Consider the following 19,158-nt stretch of genomic DNA (forward strand, 5'->3'; position numbering starts at 1 on the left):
CATGGGGATTACAGTTTGAGATGAGATTTGGTTGGGAACACAGAGCCAAGCCATATCATAGATAGAAATCTAAAAATTATGTACAAGATCTGTATGAGGAATTCTACAAATTCTGATTAAAGAAATCAAAATTCTAAATAAATAGAGAAATATTCCATGTTCATGGATGGGAAGATTTAATATTGTCAAGATATTTTTTCCCAATTTGTTCTATAGATTCATTGCAATCCCGATCAAAATCCCTGCCTTTTTATAGAGAAACGAATGACCCAGGATAGTGAACACAATATCAAAGAAGAGCAAAGTCAGAAGACTTGATACTACCTTACATCAAGATTACTATAAATCTATAACAAGAGAGTGTGTGGTATGGGAATAAATGTAGACAAATGAAACAGAATAGAGAGTCCTGAGTAGACCTATATAAATATAGTCAACTGATCTTTGACAGAGGAACAAAGGCAATACAACAAAGAAAATATAATCTGTTAAGCAAATGATTCTGGAACAACTAGATATCCACATGTGAAACAATACATATAGACACAGACCTTACACCTTCACAAAAATTAACTCAAACTAGGTTACACACCTGAATATAAAATGCAAAGTTATAAATCTCTCAAAAGATAACATAGGATAAAACATAGATGACATTGGGTTTGACAATAACTTTCTAGATACAACATCAAAGAAAAAATTGATAAGCTAAACTTTATTAAAATAAAAGCTTATACTCTGTGAAAAATAGTCCAGAGAATAAAGGGGCATCCATACACTGAAAGAAAATATTTGGAAAAGATATTTGATAAAAGAGTGTTATGCAAAATATACAAAAAACTCTTAAACCTCAACAATAACAAAATAAACAACCCAATCAAAACATTAGCTAAAAACCTGAACAGATATTTTAACAAAGATATACAGTTGGCAAATAAGCATATTAAAAGATTCTCGATATCATATGTCAACAGAGAATTGCAAATTAAAAAAAAATGAAATATCACTACATAATTGCTAGAATGGAAAAAATCTGAAACACTGACACCAGCTGATGGTGAGGATATGGAGCAACAGGAACTTTCATTAATTGCTGGTGGGAATGTAAAATAGTATAGCCACTTTGGTAAGACAGTTTGGCAATTATTAAAACAAAACTAAACATACCTGTACCATATGATCCAATAGCTATGCTCCTTGGTATTTACCCAAGTAAGTTGAAAACTTAAGTCCCAGTAAAAACCCATACATGAATATTTATAGTAGTTTTGTTCATAATTGCTAAAGCTTGGAACAACCAAAGTATTCTTCAATAGGTGAATGGATAAATAAACTATTGTACAGCCATACAATTGAATATTATTTAGCGCTAAAAGAAATGAGAAATCAAGCTACAAAAAGACATGGAGAAACCTCAAATGCATATTACTAAGTTAAATAATCCAATTATTAAAGGCTATGTACTGTATGATTCTAACTATATGACATTCTGGAAAGGCAAAACTATGAGGACAGTAAAAAAAATCAGTGGTTGCCAGGAGTTGCTCAGAGAGAGGGATAAACAGGTGGGGCACAGAGAATTTTTAGGGCAAGAAGGTATTCTGTATGAAACTATAAGTGGTGAATACATCTCACATTCTACTTTTGTCAAAACTCCTAGCATGTACAATACCAAGAGTGAACTCTAATGTAAACTATGGACACTGAGTTACAATAATGTATCAAAGTAGATTCATCCATTGTAGCAAATGTACCAGTCTGGTTGCAGAAGTTGATAATGGGGGAGGCTATGTATGTGTATGGAGCAAAGGGTTTATAGGAACTCTCTGTACTTTCTGCTCAGTTTTGCTGTGAACCTAAAACTGTTCTAAAAAGTAAACATTTCAAAAATGTGTCTTTAAAGTAACAATTACATGGGCATTTACGTGCATCATTTTCTTAGAGGCAACAGGAACACCACGCACTAGCTTGATCAAACTATACTCATCTTCAGGACAAGATTGGAGTACTGTAAAGTCTTAAATTCCCATGTGGCTGTAGTTTATATTTGGCCATAATAATTTAGTGGTTTAGTATTTGAAAATGTCAAGACCTGCAGGATTTACACAAATCTACCACTGCTTTCTATCTTCTGCTGCCCAATCAGAATGTAATCATCAGTTTTACAACTATTTATTTCAAATATGCCCTCCGATATCTCTCAAAAATCTTATCTTCACATACGATATATTTATTAATTTTTCTTAAAATTCTAGGTAGATCAAATCTAATAGTTAAAAGGAGGCTTGAAAATGATCTAGTTCCTACATTTTTGCTTAGGAAAATGAAGTCTAAGCAAGTAAGTGAGATGTTCAAGGTCAGACAGTGATTTAAAGGCACAAATGGAAACAAAATCTGACTTCTAGGTCAGGATACTTTTTTGTAACTCTCTTTAAATGATCTCACAATCTGGAAATTGAAACCACACATATGCACACAGCATTCTAATCTACAGGTACCTAGGGAACTACTAGTAATAGCAACATAGATATATAAGCAAGATGATTTGTTTTGCTTTGTTTTTTTGAGACAGAGTTTTGCTCTTGTCGCCTAGGCTGGAGTGCAGTGGCATGATCTCGCCTCACTGCAGCCTCTGTCTCCTGGGCTCAAGCGATTCTCCTGCCTCAGCCTTCTGAGTAGCTGGGATTATAGGCACCTGCCACCATGCCAGGCTAATTTTTTTATTTTTATTTTTAGTAGAGATGGGGTTTTGCTGTGTTGGCCAGGCTGGTCTCAAACTCCTGACTTCAAGTGATCCACCCACCTCGGCCTCCCAAAATGCTGGGATTACAGGCGTGAGCCACCGAGCCTGGCCGGTCATTTGTTTTATTTTGGTTCATCTCTCATGTGAAACTTTATATCAGATTTGAATATTTTTGAAAAATATTTAGTGCAAGTGAGGGCAAGAGGGTGCCAGTCAGACTTTTGTCACTAAAAGGCCTTCCATGTAATCTTTTAAATGCTAGCTGAGTCTATAATAACTTTTAGAGTGCCCTATATTGGCTGATTTTTCTTACACATACAAACACTGTTGTCCATTGACTAAATTGCATATTTACTAGAAAATTATATTTTCAACTAATTTTCATTTTAGTACTGAGCTTTTTTTGGTTTTAAAATGAACAGCATAACAAAGCTTTTGTAGACTGCAATAGTAAATTACCAGCATGCACTGTTAATAATATCCAGCAACAAGAAAAATGTTACCTTTTGAATTATCTTTATAATAAGTAGAGCTGTTTCTCAGACAAAGATTTAAGAAGTCTCTCTTTCCCTTATTGAAAACATGATGTTGATGGATGCCATTTTCATATGGAAAGTTATTCTTCTGATAATCATGAAAAGCACAACTTTCACGTGTAGGAACAAACAAAATAATAGAGTTGAAAAAATGATTTTAAAAAGAAAATTTTAAAAGTCCCAAGTCATTAAAACAAATATGGTAAAACCTTAATAAAATAGGGTTATTTACATTAATTTAATATTTATTTTAACCTTACTGTGAACACATTCTCAACTGTAAGTAACTAATAACATTCCAGATTTAAGATGAATAGGTAGCTGGATCAAATCTAATTTAACTGCAAAATTTCAGTTGAAAGTTTGTTTTCCCAAATATCTTGAAATAAGTTTGATTTCTTATATTTTCTTCTAAAAAGGGAGTGCTATCTTTCAAGCTCATTAAAATCTGACGAAATCAAGGCTTTACTACTAGATAAATATATTATTTGTTCATCAATAAGATATGAGTTTAAAAGCACTATGTGATATTTAGGTTTCAAATTTTAATAATGATTACTATCTATATGAATAGTTACAATTTAAATAACATTCTTTATGAACTGAATAATATATTTAGTAATACCTGATATTTATATAAGCTGTACAGAATACCATTATAAAACTTATGGATTATATTCAACCAAAAAGGCCCTCTTGTGTCACTCATGATCCCCAGGAGAGAGAGAAAATTAATGTAGTTCTATGGGCACCTCCAAAACAAAGCTGTAAAACTACTGCCAAACCATGATCAGTAACTTTCTCTGCCTTCTCTGACACCTTACATAGGAGTCAAAGCAAAGACATGTGGTAAGATATATAAAAGAATCAAATTAGACAACAGAAATGCTATTCATTTCCTTAGAGATAGGGTGGTGGATATAAACCTCTTATCTGCTGAACAGAAGGTTGTCTCCTGCCAAAACCCCACTTCCAAAAGCACATTTGCTGCTAGATAGCTGGTTCTGTGTGTCTAAACATGGGATTTTTCTGTTCAGGGGAATCACTCAGGCCCATAGCTATTGCAAAATGCGGACAGGGACCTAAACTGATCTGAATCAAGCATTGGTAGAGGGGATACTTGACAGGAATTTCATTCCACTGTTTATAAATCCTAAAGTTTCAACAGCAAAAAGGACTGAATCCTAAAGTCTCAACAGCAGAAAGTAACGGTTTTAACATTACTAACAGATACAGTTAGATATTATTTTTCATTTGGAAACGAGAAAATTCTACAACACAATTACAAAGTGAACCATTATACTTCATTTGTTTACTTTATTATACATTAAAATCTACCTAGGAAGTAATCTATAGTACAGGAGCTCTTTTAGTCTCTCAGCCTCATCATTTATAAAACCTTTTATTTAGGGTTCATAGAAAACTGAAGAAAATCCAGACCATCTTTAGAGAAAGAAGAAAGCTCATATGAAACATATCAAAGCTGATCAACCATTTCAGAGGATAACAACCCCTAAGTTCAGAAGAATTTATTAAATTATCCAAATATTAGGTGAGAGTACAAACCTATCACTATAGACAGTTTTCTAGTTGCTGAATGTTATTAAATATTAGCAATATTGTATACAAATTTAAGCATGGGTTAAGTAAAATATACTCTAACATTAATGTCACATGTTTTTTCACACCACATATTTCACATTTAAAAAGACAGTTGATTTTGTGTGTGTGTTAGGAGGGGGCTCAATATGCACACAAAGTTAATTAGAAAGGTTTTACCTTTGTTGACTGTCTGCATCAGGTAATTCAACTTTGTAAGGCACAATATTTTCTGGTTCTTCAAATTCCTCTTCATAAGTCTTATTAAATTAATGTTATATAATATTAGTAAGTTCACAAAAATTTATTACACATTAACCAACTTACTTATGGGTGATATTTAGAGTACATTTTTCCTACAAATGATGTTATGAAATCTCTAATTATATTTTATAACACATAAGTTCTAGGAGAACTAAACAAATTCAACTGACATTGGTTGATATGTCAATTACTTTATCACTATTATAATACCCCAATCCAACAATAATAACTTATATTTAAATATGTAACTATTACCAGCCAAGTAGATTAGTGACTAGGAAGTTTTCAGTTCTCTGACTGGCTCATCATAAACTTACTCTGTGTATCAACAATGTAATGAATGGCATGCCCACATGTATGTAGTGTGTGTGTTTTTGTCCAGTCTCTCAAATTTATCCAGAGGAGAAATAAAAATGTTGCTAGCCAAAAAACACAAATAATAAAAATAGCAGAAGCTTTCAACCTAAAGAAGAAAGGAAGAAAGCAGTATTTAAAAGAGGTAAGTTCTCCATTCTAGTCATTTTCTGTAACAACCACAGTAAGAGAAATATCTAGGACAAGCGGCACATTCAGCTACTATATTACTAGAAAGTCAGAAATGCACTGAATGTATCACACCCTAAACCTTCAATCCAGAGCTCTAGCTCTTACTGGGTCTGGCTCTAGTTGATGCCATTGCTGTCTTCTATATATATCTTCAAGTTATGTTCAAGTTATTTTATGAACTTCTTAAGTCTTAAACACTATTTCTACCTTTAAACAGAAAATAATATTAAATGACATTCAAGAAACTAAATTTACACTTAAATTTTAATAGGTGCCATGTAATGAGATTGATATTTGTTTACAAACCTGATAACATAAAGAACTAAACTAACAAAATATCAAACTACATTTCTTTTTTTTTTTTTTTTTTTTTTGAGACGGAGTCTTGCTCTGTCGCCCAGGCTGAAGTGCAGTGGTGCAATCTCGGCTCACTGCAAGCTCCGCCTCCTGGGTTCACGCCATTCTCCTGCCTCAGCCTCTCCGAGTAGCTGGGACTACAGGCGCCCGCCACCACGCCCGGCTAATTTTTTGTATTTTTAGTAGAGACGGGGTTTCACCGTGGTCTCGATCTCCTGACCTCGTGATCCGCCCGCCTCGGCCTCCCAAAGTGCTGGGATTACAAGCGTGAGCCACCGCGCCCGGCCCAAACTACATTTCTATAAGTTAAAATAGTGAAATGTCTTCTTATCTCCCACAATACATTCATCCAAAAAAATGGCAATACCAGTTTAGCTCATAAATTTACTCTTTACATTCAGAATAATATTGTTTTATTCTTATAAGCATATCTAAACCCAAACACTTGTAAATTTCCTATTAAACTATGTTAGTTATTTGAGAAATCTTATTTAAAATAATATGCAGATGTAACTACACATTATGAATTCCCTGTTAAAAAGCATGAATGGTCGTTATGCACTTATGCACTTACGCACTTACATCATCCAGTTCGACTATCTTTAGAGATGGTTCAGGTCTGTCTATGTTTAATGTTTCTACTGGCAATAAAAGAGCTGTGTGTTGTACTTTGGTCTCCTCACCTAGGAAATAAGATTCACAAATAATATCATCAAAGAATATATCTTACTTTATAATTTCTTCAAATAAGATAGCCACCAAAAAAGAAGAGTGTTCTCATGTGTATCTACACAAAAATACAAATACTGTCAATTTTCCCAGTTCAAGTGAAATACACATTTATTAGCATTCAGTTTTTAAATGAAACTATCTAAATCAAGGCAAAGTATATTTAGGGAAAGGGAAAGAAGTGAGTGTACATGATTTTAATCTGAAGATAAAAGATTACATGGTACAACTGAGAATAATCTATTAAAGAAAACCAAAAGCAGATTCTGATTTATGCTTAGTGTATATAACTTGAGATAATACATTTTAAAAATATCTAATCAAGTATGAACTAACCATCACTATCTTCATCGTTTTCATTTTGAGAACACTGTGCATCACCAGTGGTTTCACATGGATATGGGAATGTATCTGGTAGCAGGTTAAAAACTTGCTCCTGTGGAGTTCTACAAAATAAGAAAGAAGCAATTAAGAGACTGAAATATATTACCTGAAACTTTCCCAGAGAAGCTCTTGATTTATTTATCAAATGAGTGAGTATACAAAATTAATGATGAAACCATAACTGTACCTTTAATTCAAAGATAAGTACAATTGTATAACAGAATCTTAATGTACTAAAAAAAACTGTGTAAATCAACTTGACATCACAGAAGATTTTTAAATTGCATATCCTACTGAGTTTTGTTTAAGCTAAAAATCAAAGTTATGCTACAAGTCAGTGTTCTCTCAAAAGCCACATGGAGTCCATTAGAAACACCATGCTACTTAAAAAGCTAATTTATGAATGTGAGTTTTAGTTCACAGTCTTGGCATTGTGTTGATGAGTTCTAAGGGAACCCGAGGGCATTTGTCTAAACTTCCATCATACCAGCAGGGTGGTAACATAGGCTCGTACAATAAAAACGTAAGGAGTTCAGGCTGTGGTATCTATTACTTAATTAACAATGAAGACCACTGCAGCCCATTTCATATGGAAGGCAGTGAAGCCCAGGAATTCACAGAGGTCAAGAGTGTATATTTGGTTTCATAGTATATAACCAAATTATTGGAGAAAAGGGTCACTTTTTAGCCAAGACTACGACCAACTGCATAGCCCTTCCATACCATGCAAGCTCATGAAGTCCCCATGTAAAAGGCAGAGCCTTCTTAATGATATTTGTAGTTAATATGGATACAAAACTTAAAATATACCAGGCTCACTCTAACTAATTTTGGTACATTAAATTTTATTAGATATTAAATAGGCAATAGTATGATCTTAATTTAACAGAGGATGAGAATGAGACACAGAGGGGTGTACCAACTTGTTGAGTCATTCAGGTAGTGAATGCAGAAGAGGAATTTGAACTCAAGCAGTCTGCCTCCCAAAGACCACGTTCTTAACCATGTACTTCCTTTATAATGCCTCTTCTGCAACTTCCAAAGGCATTAAAATTTTGATAATCTTCTGGTAGTCTATGATTATGTGTGTTTTCCCAATAGATGTAATGTATATATAAGATGACTATACAAAATTTATGTATTATTTAACTTTGTGTCTTAACAAATTTGATGAGTATGGCATCCTACATCCATAATTTAATTCAGTGACAGATGAAAATATTGAGTTATATCAAAGACAAACTAGCATCTGCCTACAAGAAACCTCTTTCCAGTTTGACATGGATCTACCAAACTAAAATTCATCATACATACACATAAATATACTGTTCTTTAGACATTCTTTCTTTATGAAGCTTTTTGCTTCATAAGATCACTCAATCAAAGATTTATAGAGGCTAGATAATGAATTATTGGAGCTTACAGGGTTGTATAAATTGTTTGTTCTAAACTCAATATTTTGCAAATGAGAAAACTTGGGCCACAAGAATTGAAGTGATTTTTCCCATTTTTCCCATGAATAAACAACTAGTTAGTCACAGAACTAATTCTGGATTCTGGATATTTAAACCCCAGCACCCGTGTTTTTTTTTTTAAAGATGATGTCACATAAATAAATGATAAAATATATTTCAGATAGCATTTACTTCACCATATCTTCCTCTCTCAAAATTTAGGAAATATTTCTTGAGCATTGACCCATTCAGTTGGTTAAATGTGTGATGAGTGGTTCTAAATCTATTATGTGAAGCAGTGTTAGGCTGTTTGCATCCAAATGGCCAAGGAATACTTTTTTTTATGCTAGGTGTCACACCTATTCTTAAAGACACTAATTTTTAGATCATTCTGGGGTCCAGGAATCAGTAGTGTGAAAACTTGTCCCAGCTGCTACTGATGATTAGCTAGACGTGAGAAGCACACACAATGAAAAGAGTAAGGGAATTGGAATCAGAATATCAGCTAGTTGCTAACATCTGTCTTTAAAATACTCTTAATCCAAAACTTCTGCACTCCTTCTTTAAGCTTTCCCATATCCAAAAGAGCCACACTAGGTGTTGCTACTAAGATCTATCAACACTTTTATGTTATTACAAATGGTAGGATTTTCTTCTTTTTAAGGCCCAATAATATTCCATTATACATATATGATATTTTTAATCTATCCATCCATTGATGAATATTTAGGTTGTTGCCATATCTTAGAGAACATTATGCTATGTAAAATAGGCCAGACACAGAAAGACAAATATTGCGTGATCTCACTGATATAAAAGTCAAACTCAAAAGTAGAGAGTAAAATGGTAGTTGCCAGGGGCTGGAGGTTGGGAGAAATGAAAACATGTTGGGCAAAGGTTATAAAGTTCCAGTTATGCAAGATGAATGAATTCTGGATATCTAATGTACAGCATAATAACTATAGCTAATAGTAGATCTTCAGTGTCACACACAAAAAACTGAAATTATGAATATATTAATTAGCTTAATTAAGGTAATTATTGTGCAATGTATACATATATCAAAATATTGCATTGTAAACCTTAAATATATACAATTTTTATTTGTTATTTATACCTCAATAAAGCTAGGGGATAAAAGGTCTGTCAACATGTCTGTATTGATTGCAGGTAAAATTTTAAAAAACTTTTACTGTCCAAGTCAGTAAAATATTAAAAAAGCAATAGAACATATATTTATAAGCCTATTATATAAAACACAACAATAGGCACAAGTAAAGTCAAAATCATGATCATGGTTATTTACATGAGAAACTTTTCTGAAGCAAAACATCAGAAATGCATCAGAAACCTGTGAATTGCTAATAGATTGCCCTACACTGACATCTATAATCAAGACATAAAGTATTAGCTCAAAAAAAAAGATTACCATTAAAAATAACCATGTAAATAACACCCTAGTGAACATGAATATATTCGCTAAGTATTCTTTTCTGCTAAGGAAACTGGCCAACATGCAGCATTGAGCATAGCTCAGGACCTTGATGTTCCTGTGATGAAACTTTCTTGTATGTGTTCAAGCTCAAATGATAGTTGTCATTTAATAACAAAATTGTGCTTCTTTTATTATATAAGAAACCCGAAATGACCCAACATTGAAAGGTAGCCACCAAAATGACAAGTGACTTTGGAATTACATTTATATGCTAATTGCTAAATTAGAAAAAGGCAATTAACAGATACACACTACTGTTACACATATCCTCACTGACTTTTAAAATTTGAATAAATTTGTGGTGTACAGTTCTGTGGGTTTTTACCAATGCATAAAGTCATATGTCTACCACAGTACCCCCCACAAAAAAATAGCCTGAAGACCTATTATGGGCAACATACTTTAAAAAATATATACAGCCTGGACATTAGTTATAAATGAATTAGCTTAAACCTCTGCCATGTAAGCTACTACAATGAGATACAACTACACACCTTATTAAAATGTCAACCAAAAGAAAAAAAACTGAAAATACCAAGTGCTGACAAGGATTTGGAGCAGCCAGAACTCTCATACATTGCTGGAGCAAATGTAAAATGGTACAATTTAGAAAAGAGTTTGGTGGTTTCTTATAAAAATAAACATGCACTTACCATATAGCCCACCTATCACAGTCCCGGGTATTTACCCAAGGAATTAAAAACCTATATTCAAGAAAAATCTGTCAGGAAAATATTTTTAAAGGACCTAGTGATAATTGCCAAAAACTGGAAACCAGCCAGAACAAATATTGATTCATACAAGAACATGGATGAATCTTAAATGCATTCTGCTAAGTGAAGGACATGAAAGGACACATACTGTATGATTTCATTTATATGACCTTCAAAAAAAGGCATATTTGTAAGGGTGGACAACAGATGAATGGTTGTTATGGACTAAGAAAGGGAAGAGGAGAAAGAGGAAGCTCAAGGGAATTTTTGTGGTTGTGAAACTGTTTTTTGGGGGGGCGGGGGTACTGTGGTAGACACATGACTTTATACATTGGTAAAAACCCATAGAACTGTATACCACAAGTTTATTCAAATTTTAAAAATCAATGAGGATATGGGCAGAACCCAATGAAAGCCATACCAACCTTAAAGGGGGTGAGAAAGAAATGAGCACTATGGCCAAAGTGATGTTGGAAAATATGGTTTGGCCTAGATACCGTAGGCTACAGATAGAAAGTATGACACACAAAGACCATACTCTAGGTGGAAAATTTGTTTCTTTCAGTGATATTATTAATAGTAATTTTGAAACTAATTTTCCCTTGTTTCTCTCAGTGATATTAGTGATTCTGAAACTACTGTATGTATACATACCTATATATTTTAGGGTTAATTAATAAATATAGATAATGAAAGCCAAGTTTCTCACTGTAGGTGAAATAAATTTGTCAAATAAGCAAAGGGAGAATGGAAATGAATCATGTGATGCTGGTTTGGATTCGGAATGCCTGAGTGTGAATGCATGTTACTTTAATAGATATCCAGATGGATAGATACAGAAAAAAATTTATATGTGTGTATGTGGATGTGTGTGTGTGTGTGTGTGTGTGTGTGTGTGTGTGTACTTCCCGGTTTCTTCCTCTGAGAAGGCCTAGAATCGTGGCACCAGAATAGTAATGACCACACCTAGAGTCCAGATCTTTGTTTCTGAGCACCATTCTCCAATAAAGGGAATCAGTATTTTTTTTGGAAAAACAATTCCTTGGCTGGGGCAGGGAAAATGCATCTTGAGTTCCAGAAAAAAAGAGATGTTCAAAGCAAACTAACCAAAAAAAAAAAAAAAAAAAAATGATGACGACAAGTCAAAAGGATGAAGTGTCAACCTGAGAGAGTCCACAATGGCCAAAGCAGAAATAATTTGAGTTGCAAATAACAATAATATTAGATATCAATCCCCAAAATAAAATAAATATTCATGAGTTCACATAAATAACGAATAAAAGTGGGTGAAGGAACACTTCTTTTAAGAAGAATTCCAACTAATAAATTTAGAAGGAACAAAGGAAATAGAATATCAGCAATAGAGCAGGAGAGTAGTAACTGCTGCAGGCAAAATTCACTCACAAATTCTAAAATTAGGAGGTGAAAGTTTAAGGGAAAACAGAGTTGATGTATCATCTCAATGTGTCTCCTCTAAAATATTTATCAATTATAAAGGGGAAGTAGTGATTTTACAGTGGAGAAACTTAGCACCACCTTAACTATGTGATCAAGGTTAATATCATCTGTAATAAGATATATTGACATCATGATCCCAGAATGTCATGCACTGAGAAGGACACATACTCTCTGTGGTATTTTTCCTCACAGTGTATAACCTCAATCTAATTATGAAAAAACATCAGACAGGCCCAAATTGAGTACATTCTATGAAAACCTGGCACTCTTCAAAAGTGTTAAGGTCATGAAAGGCAAGGAAAGACTGAAGAACTGTAATGGATAAGGAGATATGACAAAAAATACAATGTGTAATCCTGGACTGGATCCTGGAATGGGGTAAGTATAACAGTGAAAACACTGATGATAAAATTAAAGTAAAATGTACAGTTGTCAATAATATTGTCCCTACGTCAATTTCCTGGTTTTGATATGCACTATGTTTATGTAAGATGTTACCATTAGAGAAAGCTGAGTGAATGTTATTTGGGAATTCTTTGTGTTATTTTGAAACCCATCTGTATATCTTCTTTTCAAAATAATCCAAAAGAAAAAAATCTAGCACATTAAAAACAGTTGAAGGTGAGTGGTGGTGCAGGTATTAACCTATCTAGCAGAGGCTTCACAGGAAACATGGGGGCTGATTTCAAAAATCTGAAGAGATACCATGGAGAAGAGAAATTAGATTTTATCTGTATGGGCTTAATAGATAGAATTAGAACCAAGTTTAGAAATGAGCTGGAAACAGATTACAGTTCAATGAATATCTCTTCCACAGATGGAATGGGCCACCTCGGGAGACGGTTTTGCATAACTGAAGGTGAAGCAAGGGTGTGATGACCACTTCTCAGGCAAATTCTAGAGAGCTCCTCCACCAACTTGCACCTCAAAAAAAGACCAGAGACCAGCCTCATCCAATCATTATCACCTGGGAGCTATTAGAAATTCAGAAATACAGAATCTCAGGCCTCACTTCAGATCCACGAAAAAATAACCTATATTTTGCCACAGTTTCTAGCTGATTGTATCTGGTGATAGCTCTTTGAATAAAGTATATTTAATTACTATTTAAAAAATTAGAAAAAGGTTTAATTAATTTAAAACTAGATTCTCAAAATTATAGTCTCAAATGTTAATGCTAATGTAAAAAGCTGGTGTCTTCTCAAAGTAGTCTTTCATTTATCACATTATTTTTATTACTATTCTTAAATTCTTTTCTGCATTTGTGCCTTTTCCTCATATACACACTTCCATTTCTCAAGGAAAACCCTAAATTAATGATGCATCATATACATAAATAGAATTAAAATTCTTACTGGAACAGCAACTTCACAGGGATTTAATCTTGCTTTAAAATTATGTATGCAAATATGAAATATACATATAAAATTGCTATAGGAAGGCATGTCATACAAGAAAGAAACATAAATAACTTCCATATTTCCTAATAGTATTATAATTTCAGAAAATACCTCCTGTGTTTTTTAAGCCATAATTTTTCCATATAGGATAGAATGTCTTCTTTAAGTTCAATATTAAGTGGTTCTCTCCAAATTTTCAGATTAGTCTGTACTTCACATTCTTCCAATGAATCTGTAAAAATAAATACAATGTGCATAATTAATATAAGCAAGTTTACAAATTACCATATCTTCTCTTAAGATGTAGAGCTCATTTTTGAGGCATACATGCTTTAATATTTACCTATACAATCAATAGGTTAAAGTTTAAATAATACAAAAGTATTAAATATTGGTAATTTATTAAGTGACTGGACAGACAGTTTTCTTCAACAATCTCTTGAAGGGATCTTATGATTCAGAAGGTTTGTTAAAGCAACTCATTCTTTTAAATAAAAATTATAAACACAAACATTCATTGTACATTATATAAACACATACATAAAGGTATAATACACAGATGTAGAAAGTATTATAGCCACTGACAATAATATTTACACATCATGAGAAATAGGAAATAATTCATAATGACATCTGGAGGAGACAATTTTCTTCATATATTTATATCTACATGGTAATTTACTTCCAGATGTTTTAAGATATTTCTGAAGCACTACTAAATTAAAATCACTATTCAGAGATATTTAAAACTGATGAAGATATCTGGCGAAGAAAGCAGTGTAAATCCAGGATTACTAGTCTCTCCACCCTCCCATGTATCGCTCCTGTCTCCAAACTGAACAACACAGGGGGAAAAAATGTAGGAGAATCAAGGGAAATAGTAAAGATGGGAAAAACATTTTTTTATAAACTAAGACTAGAGGGTGTCCCAGCCTCATATTGTAGACTTTAATGATTAACTGCCAGAAACAGCCATGGGCCAGTAATGGAAACAAATTAAAGTAAAAATAAAGTAAGGAATCCCACTTCTATTCTTCCCAAAGAGTAGAGCAGTGTTGAAGAAAGCCATTGGAAAAAGTTTGGGAAAACACTGATTGGAATCCCTTGAACTGAAAGAGCAGAGTTAAGGACATGAGCAAGTCATGAGAGAAAAGAAATGCCTCCACTATGAGTCCCCCTTTTCATTTTGAAACAAGATTTCTTGACAGGAGAGCTAAAAAGGGAAAAAAAGAAAAAAAGAACTCTTTTCTTTTTTCTGTCTAGATGTTAGAGAAGAGCCACTGTGCTTGAGATACAAACTCTAAACACAGAAGGGTGATGGAGGAAGAAGAAGATAAAGCAGCTGGCCTGTGTTTCACTTTTCTCTTACCAATGGCACAATCCCAAGAAATAAAGATGGCAGGTGACCTGGATTAATTTGTTTGTGAATATGTTGATAACTAGACCTACAGGCAAATGAATTAATAATATTTGCTGGGAGAAGACTCTTTAGCTATATGGTGTATTTAAAATGCTAGCTCTTGTTTAGAATTGCTTGTTGTAAACAAACTTACAGATTTATGAGGCATGGCTCCCTGGGAAATGCCAAATAAGGTATGTAACTTATGTTTTTATTTGCTCCCTTCTTTCATGGTTCACTGGCTACATTGTATAAGAATGTGCATAAGATTCTCCACCCTCAAATTGATGGGATCATGGGTGTTTTCCTTAATAGATAGTGCAAAACTCCTGATGAGAAAGTATGCCTGAAGTGTGTGAAGAACGGCCAGAAGTTAAGAGTGGCTGAAACTAAACTAGCCATGCCTGCAGGAGAGTAACAGGAGATGAGATCTCTGAGATAATGGACTTCAGATCACATAGAACTTTCTAGGCCATTGAAAGTACCTGCCTTTCACATAGAAGGAAATGAGATTTTAGAATACTAAAATAAAACCAAGTTAAAAATCAGTAACAGAAATAACTAGAAAACTAGAAATTTAAAGCATACTACTAAGCTGAATGGTCAAGAAATGTGTGAAAAGATGTTTCATGTAATTTGTAATAAGAGGTACACAAAATCATCTCTACTAGACAAGCAAAAAGTTTTAAATCTCACAATATTAAATGTTAGTGATAATGGAAAGCAAACAAAATCCTTTTTTTTTTCTTTGTGATAGGCTCTCACATTGTCACACAGGGTGGAGTGCAGTGGCGTGATCATAGCTCACTATAACTTTGAAATTCTGAGCTCAGGTCATTGTTGACCCTCAGACTCCCACGTAGCTAGGACTATAGGTTCACATTATCATGTATGACTTTGCTTTAAATTTTGTGTAGAGATGAGGTCTCACTACATTGCCCAGGTTGGTCTTAACCTCCTGGCCTCCTAAAGTGCTGAAATTACAGACATAAGCTAGCAGACCCAGTCTCTTTCTCAATCAAGGGATTCCAGAGCTGTGACCTGCCTTAGGTCTGGGGATTTCATAAAAAACTGAATCCCCAATATGGTGGCTGAAGCTGGCTCTCTGCCCATTAAACAGAAATTTTCTTCTACTATAGGTAAAACAGTAGGCTGCATGACTTTTTCATTCCTAGGTACACCAATTATCATCAGAAATCTCTGTGAATTGAAACACTGATCACTACTCTTCCTTGACCCTTACTTCGGTAATTTTTTCACCATAATTTTGAAGATTGTGTGCCAACACCTGGCCTCTATCATTTCCATTCTTTGAAATCAAGATGCTTGGTCCCATTGAAGCATTCCCCTCCAGTCATCTTCAGCCTATAGAGGAAGGCCACAACAAACCTTTTTAAGTATTACGGTGCTTAATGCCTTGGTAATGACCGCTAAGTAGGTTGCACATTATCGGTTCCAAAATTCCTATCTCCCAAAGCCTTCCAACTTCTTCTTCTACAAAATGGCAGGGAAATTACAGCATCGCAATCTCATAAACTTTAAAACCAAGTCCAGTTTTCAATTAACCAACCCGCCCAATTGTTACTGCCATTCCTGAAGTGCTTGAGACAAAACACTAAGATCCAAATCCTGTGTGAGTACATCTATATTGATAAACACAATCTTATCTAATCTGATTTGTTTTTTATTTCTTAATCTAACACTGTTAAATGTCTTCTTCTACTTGCTTTCCAAACTCGTGTGATACAGTTGAAAAGAGGCAGTGCCTGCTATTTTCACTTGGTATATTAATCTGTTCTCACGATGCTAATGAAGACATACCCGAGACTGGGTCATTTATAAAGAAAAGAGGTTTAATTGATTCACAGTTCCACATGGCTGGGGAGGCCTCGTAATCATGACAGAAGACAAAGGAAGAGCAAAGAGACTTCTTACATGGTGGTGGGCAAGAGAGAGCTTGTGCAGGGAACTCCCATTTATGAAACCATCATATCTTGTGAGACGTATTCACTATCACGAGAACAGCACAGGAAAGACCCGCTCCCATGATTCAATTACCTCTCACCGGGTCCCTCCCACAACAGGTGGAAATTATGGGAATTATGGGAACTACCATTCAAGATGAGATTTCGGTGGGGACACAGCCAAACCATAACACCTGGTATGGATGTGGGCACTGCACTTCTTCATCCAAATTATACTAATCATTTGACTGATTTTTTTGACCTCCACTTAGGCTGTAAGTTCCAGACGAGGTTGCTATTGCTTTTGCACATCATTTGCCCCCCACCACACAGCGTTTACTCAATATTCACTGACAGAATTATTATTGATAGTAATGTTGTATACCTCTAATATGTAAAACATTACTTGTGCCCAAATATTAGCAAATAATAAAAACAAAAGGTAATGACAAAAATAGCCAATATTGTCTACTTCATAAATAACGGTAAAAAGCCAGCTATAATGATAACAATTTATTGTCAACAAAACTGGCTAAAGTTAAAGAACTAGAAAATGTGGGCAAATAGTCATGTCACACTCTACCAGTGAGAGTACAACCAACACAGTAATCTTTTTGGAGGACAGTTTGACAATATTCATTACAATTTTATAAAACAAGTCACCACTGAGGCAACATTTCTATATTTAGAAATTTATTTTAAGGTAACTATGTAAGTACGCAAATAGCTAAGATGCCCATCATAATATCTTTTAACTACTGGGAATTAAAAATAAAATATCCATCAATAAATGTCTGATTAAATCATGTCATATAGAATACTCTACAAGAGTTACAAATGATTGTGTATACCTCTATTTAGACGGCCAGTTGCCCATTACAGAATCTCAGTGAAAATGCAAGTTAACTAATAGTATTTAGTGTTACCTCATTTTTTTGTGTGAGCATGTGTGTATACATAACTATGTTTATTGAAAAACATGTACCAAAATGTTGACATGGATTTTCTCTATATGATGAGACTGAGCTATTTTCATTTTCTTCTTGGTAACTTTTTGTTATAACCAAGTCTTTTAAAATAAGCATTCATTATTTTATCATATGGTTATTTCCATTATGGAGAACAAATTTTAAAAGAGTTACACTTCTGATCTGGTGACTTTTCAACTCGGTACAGTATTATTTTAAATACTATGGCTTTCAAAGTAGACAAAGAAGTATTTCTATAGAATAATTAGTACTTTTCAGGGTTGACAAGTAAACAAAAATTGCATGAAGTAGCAAGTATAAAGCACATAAAATAACACAGCCAATGAGAAATGAGGTGTATACTGAGATATAAACTACTAAGAAGACAGAATACAAATAATGTCCTGAAAATGTCAATGAAATTGATGTGTAATAAAGAAATGTAGAAAAATACTTGAAGAAAATTTATTTAAAAGTTTAATTATAATTAGAAGACAATGTGTGATACTTTGAGATTAGAAATTACACTGTGTAATAAAAGTGTAATAATCAGAAGAGTTTCTCCACTGGAAAAGAATGAAATAAAAATAGTAAAATTGGCAAGTAAGATACATGACTGAAATTTATTATCTAACATTTTATATTAAATGAAAAGCAATTGGAAGACACTACAAGATTCTGAGTAATAAAATTATTAAATTTAATACTTTTAAAACTTATGTTTTCCTCAAGACATACTGGGAAACTTAAACACACCGTTCAGTCATCTAGATCATCAATGTCTAGAATGCAGAGCGAAATTATAAAACAAACAAAAAAAAAAGTAGTTCAAAAAGAAACAAAAACAATGAGAACACAAATCAATTCTCCTCCTGAAGTTCATAGTGGTCCTTAAAATTGTATTTTTAAGTCAAATATTCTAAAAAAAAAAAAAAAATTCTTCTTTATCTCACAGACTCTCCCATTTTATGTGTTACAATTACTGCTCAAAAAAGCAATAGTTGTCCTGGCAAAAATTTCTACCAGAAGAAGAACTGAAAGAATCCAATTATCCATTCATTTGACAGTCTGAATTTACATAGAAAACAAATGCAAATCCCCCTAGTGCCCAATTCAGGGCCTATAAATATTAAACCACTCACCAATGAT

General features: G+C 33.6%; 1 protein-coding gene across 11 annotated transcripts in view; it reads right to left on the bottom strand.

Annotated features, from left to right (window-relative positions):
- The window catches only part of ZBBX (zinc finger B-box domain containing), a 270,417-nt gene that overhangs the window by 204,531 nt on the left and 46,728 nt on the right, over positions 1 to 19,158 (bottom strand). For all 11 annotated transcript variants that reach the window (XR_010116494.1, XR_010116495.1, XR_010116496.1 and 8 more), the window contains exons 10-14: positions 13,790 to 13,910; positions 7,111 to 7,220; positions 6,628 to 6,728; positions 5,059 to 5,138; positions 3,247 to 3,389 (exon numbers count right to left, since the gene is read on the bottom strand). Coding sequence is in view for 7 of the 11 variants with exons in the window: in XM_063620433.1 (XP_063476503.1) it covers positions 3,247 to 3,389; positions 5,059 to 5,138; positions 6,628 to 6,728; positions 7,111 to 7,220; positions 13,790 to 13,910 (555 nt within the window). In the remaining 4 variants the exon portion in view is untranslated. The remainder of the gene's footprint in view (positions 1 to 3,246; positions 3,390 to 5,058; positions 5,139 to 6,627; positions 6,729 to 7,110; positions 7,221 to 13,789; positions 13,911 to 19,158) is intronic.

Source organism: Symphalangus syndactylus, chromosome 17 (genome assembly GCF_028878055.3).
Source record: "Symphalangus syndactylus isolate Jambi chromosome 17, NHGRI_mSymSyn1-v2.1_pri, whole genome shotgun sequence".
NCBI lineage: Eukaryota > Metazoa > Chordata > Mammalia > Primates > Hylobatidae > Symphalangus > Symphalangus syndactylus.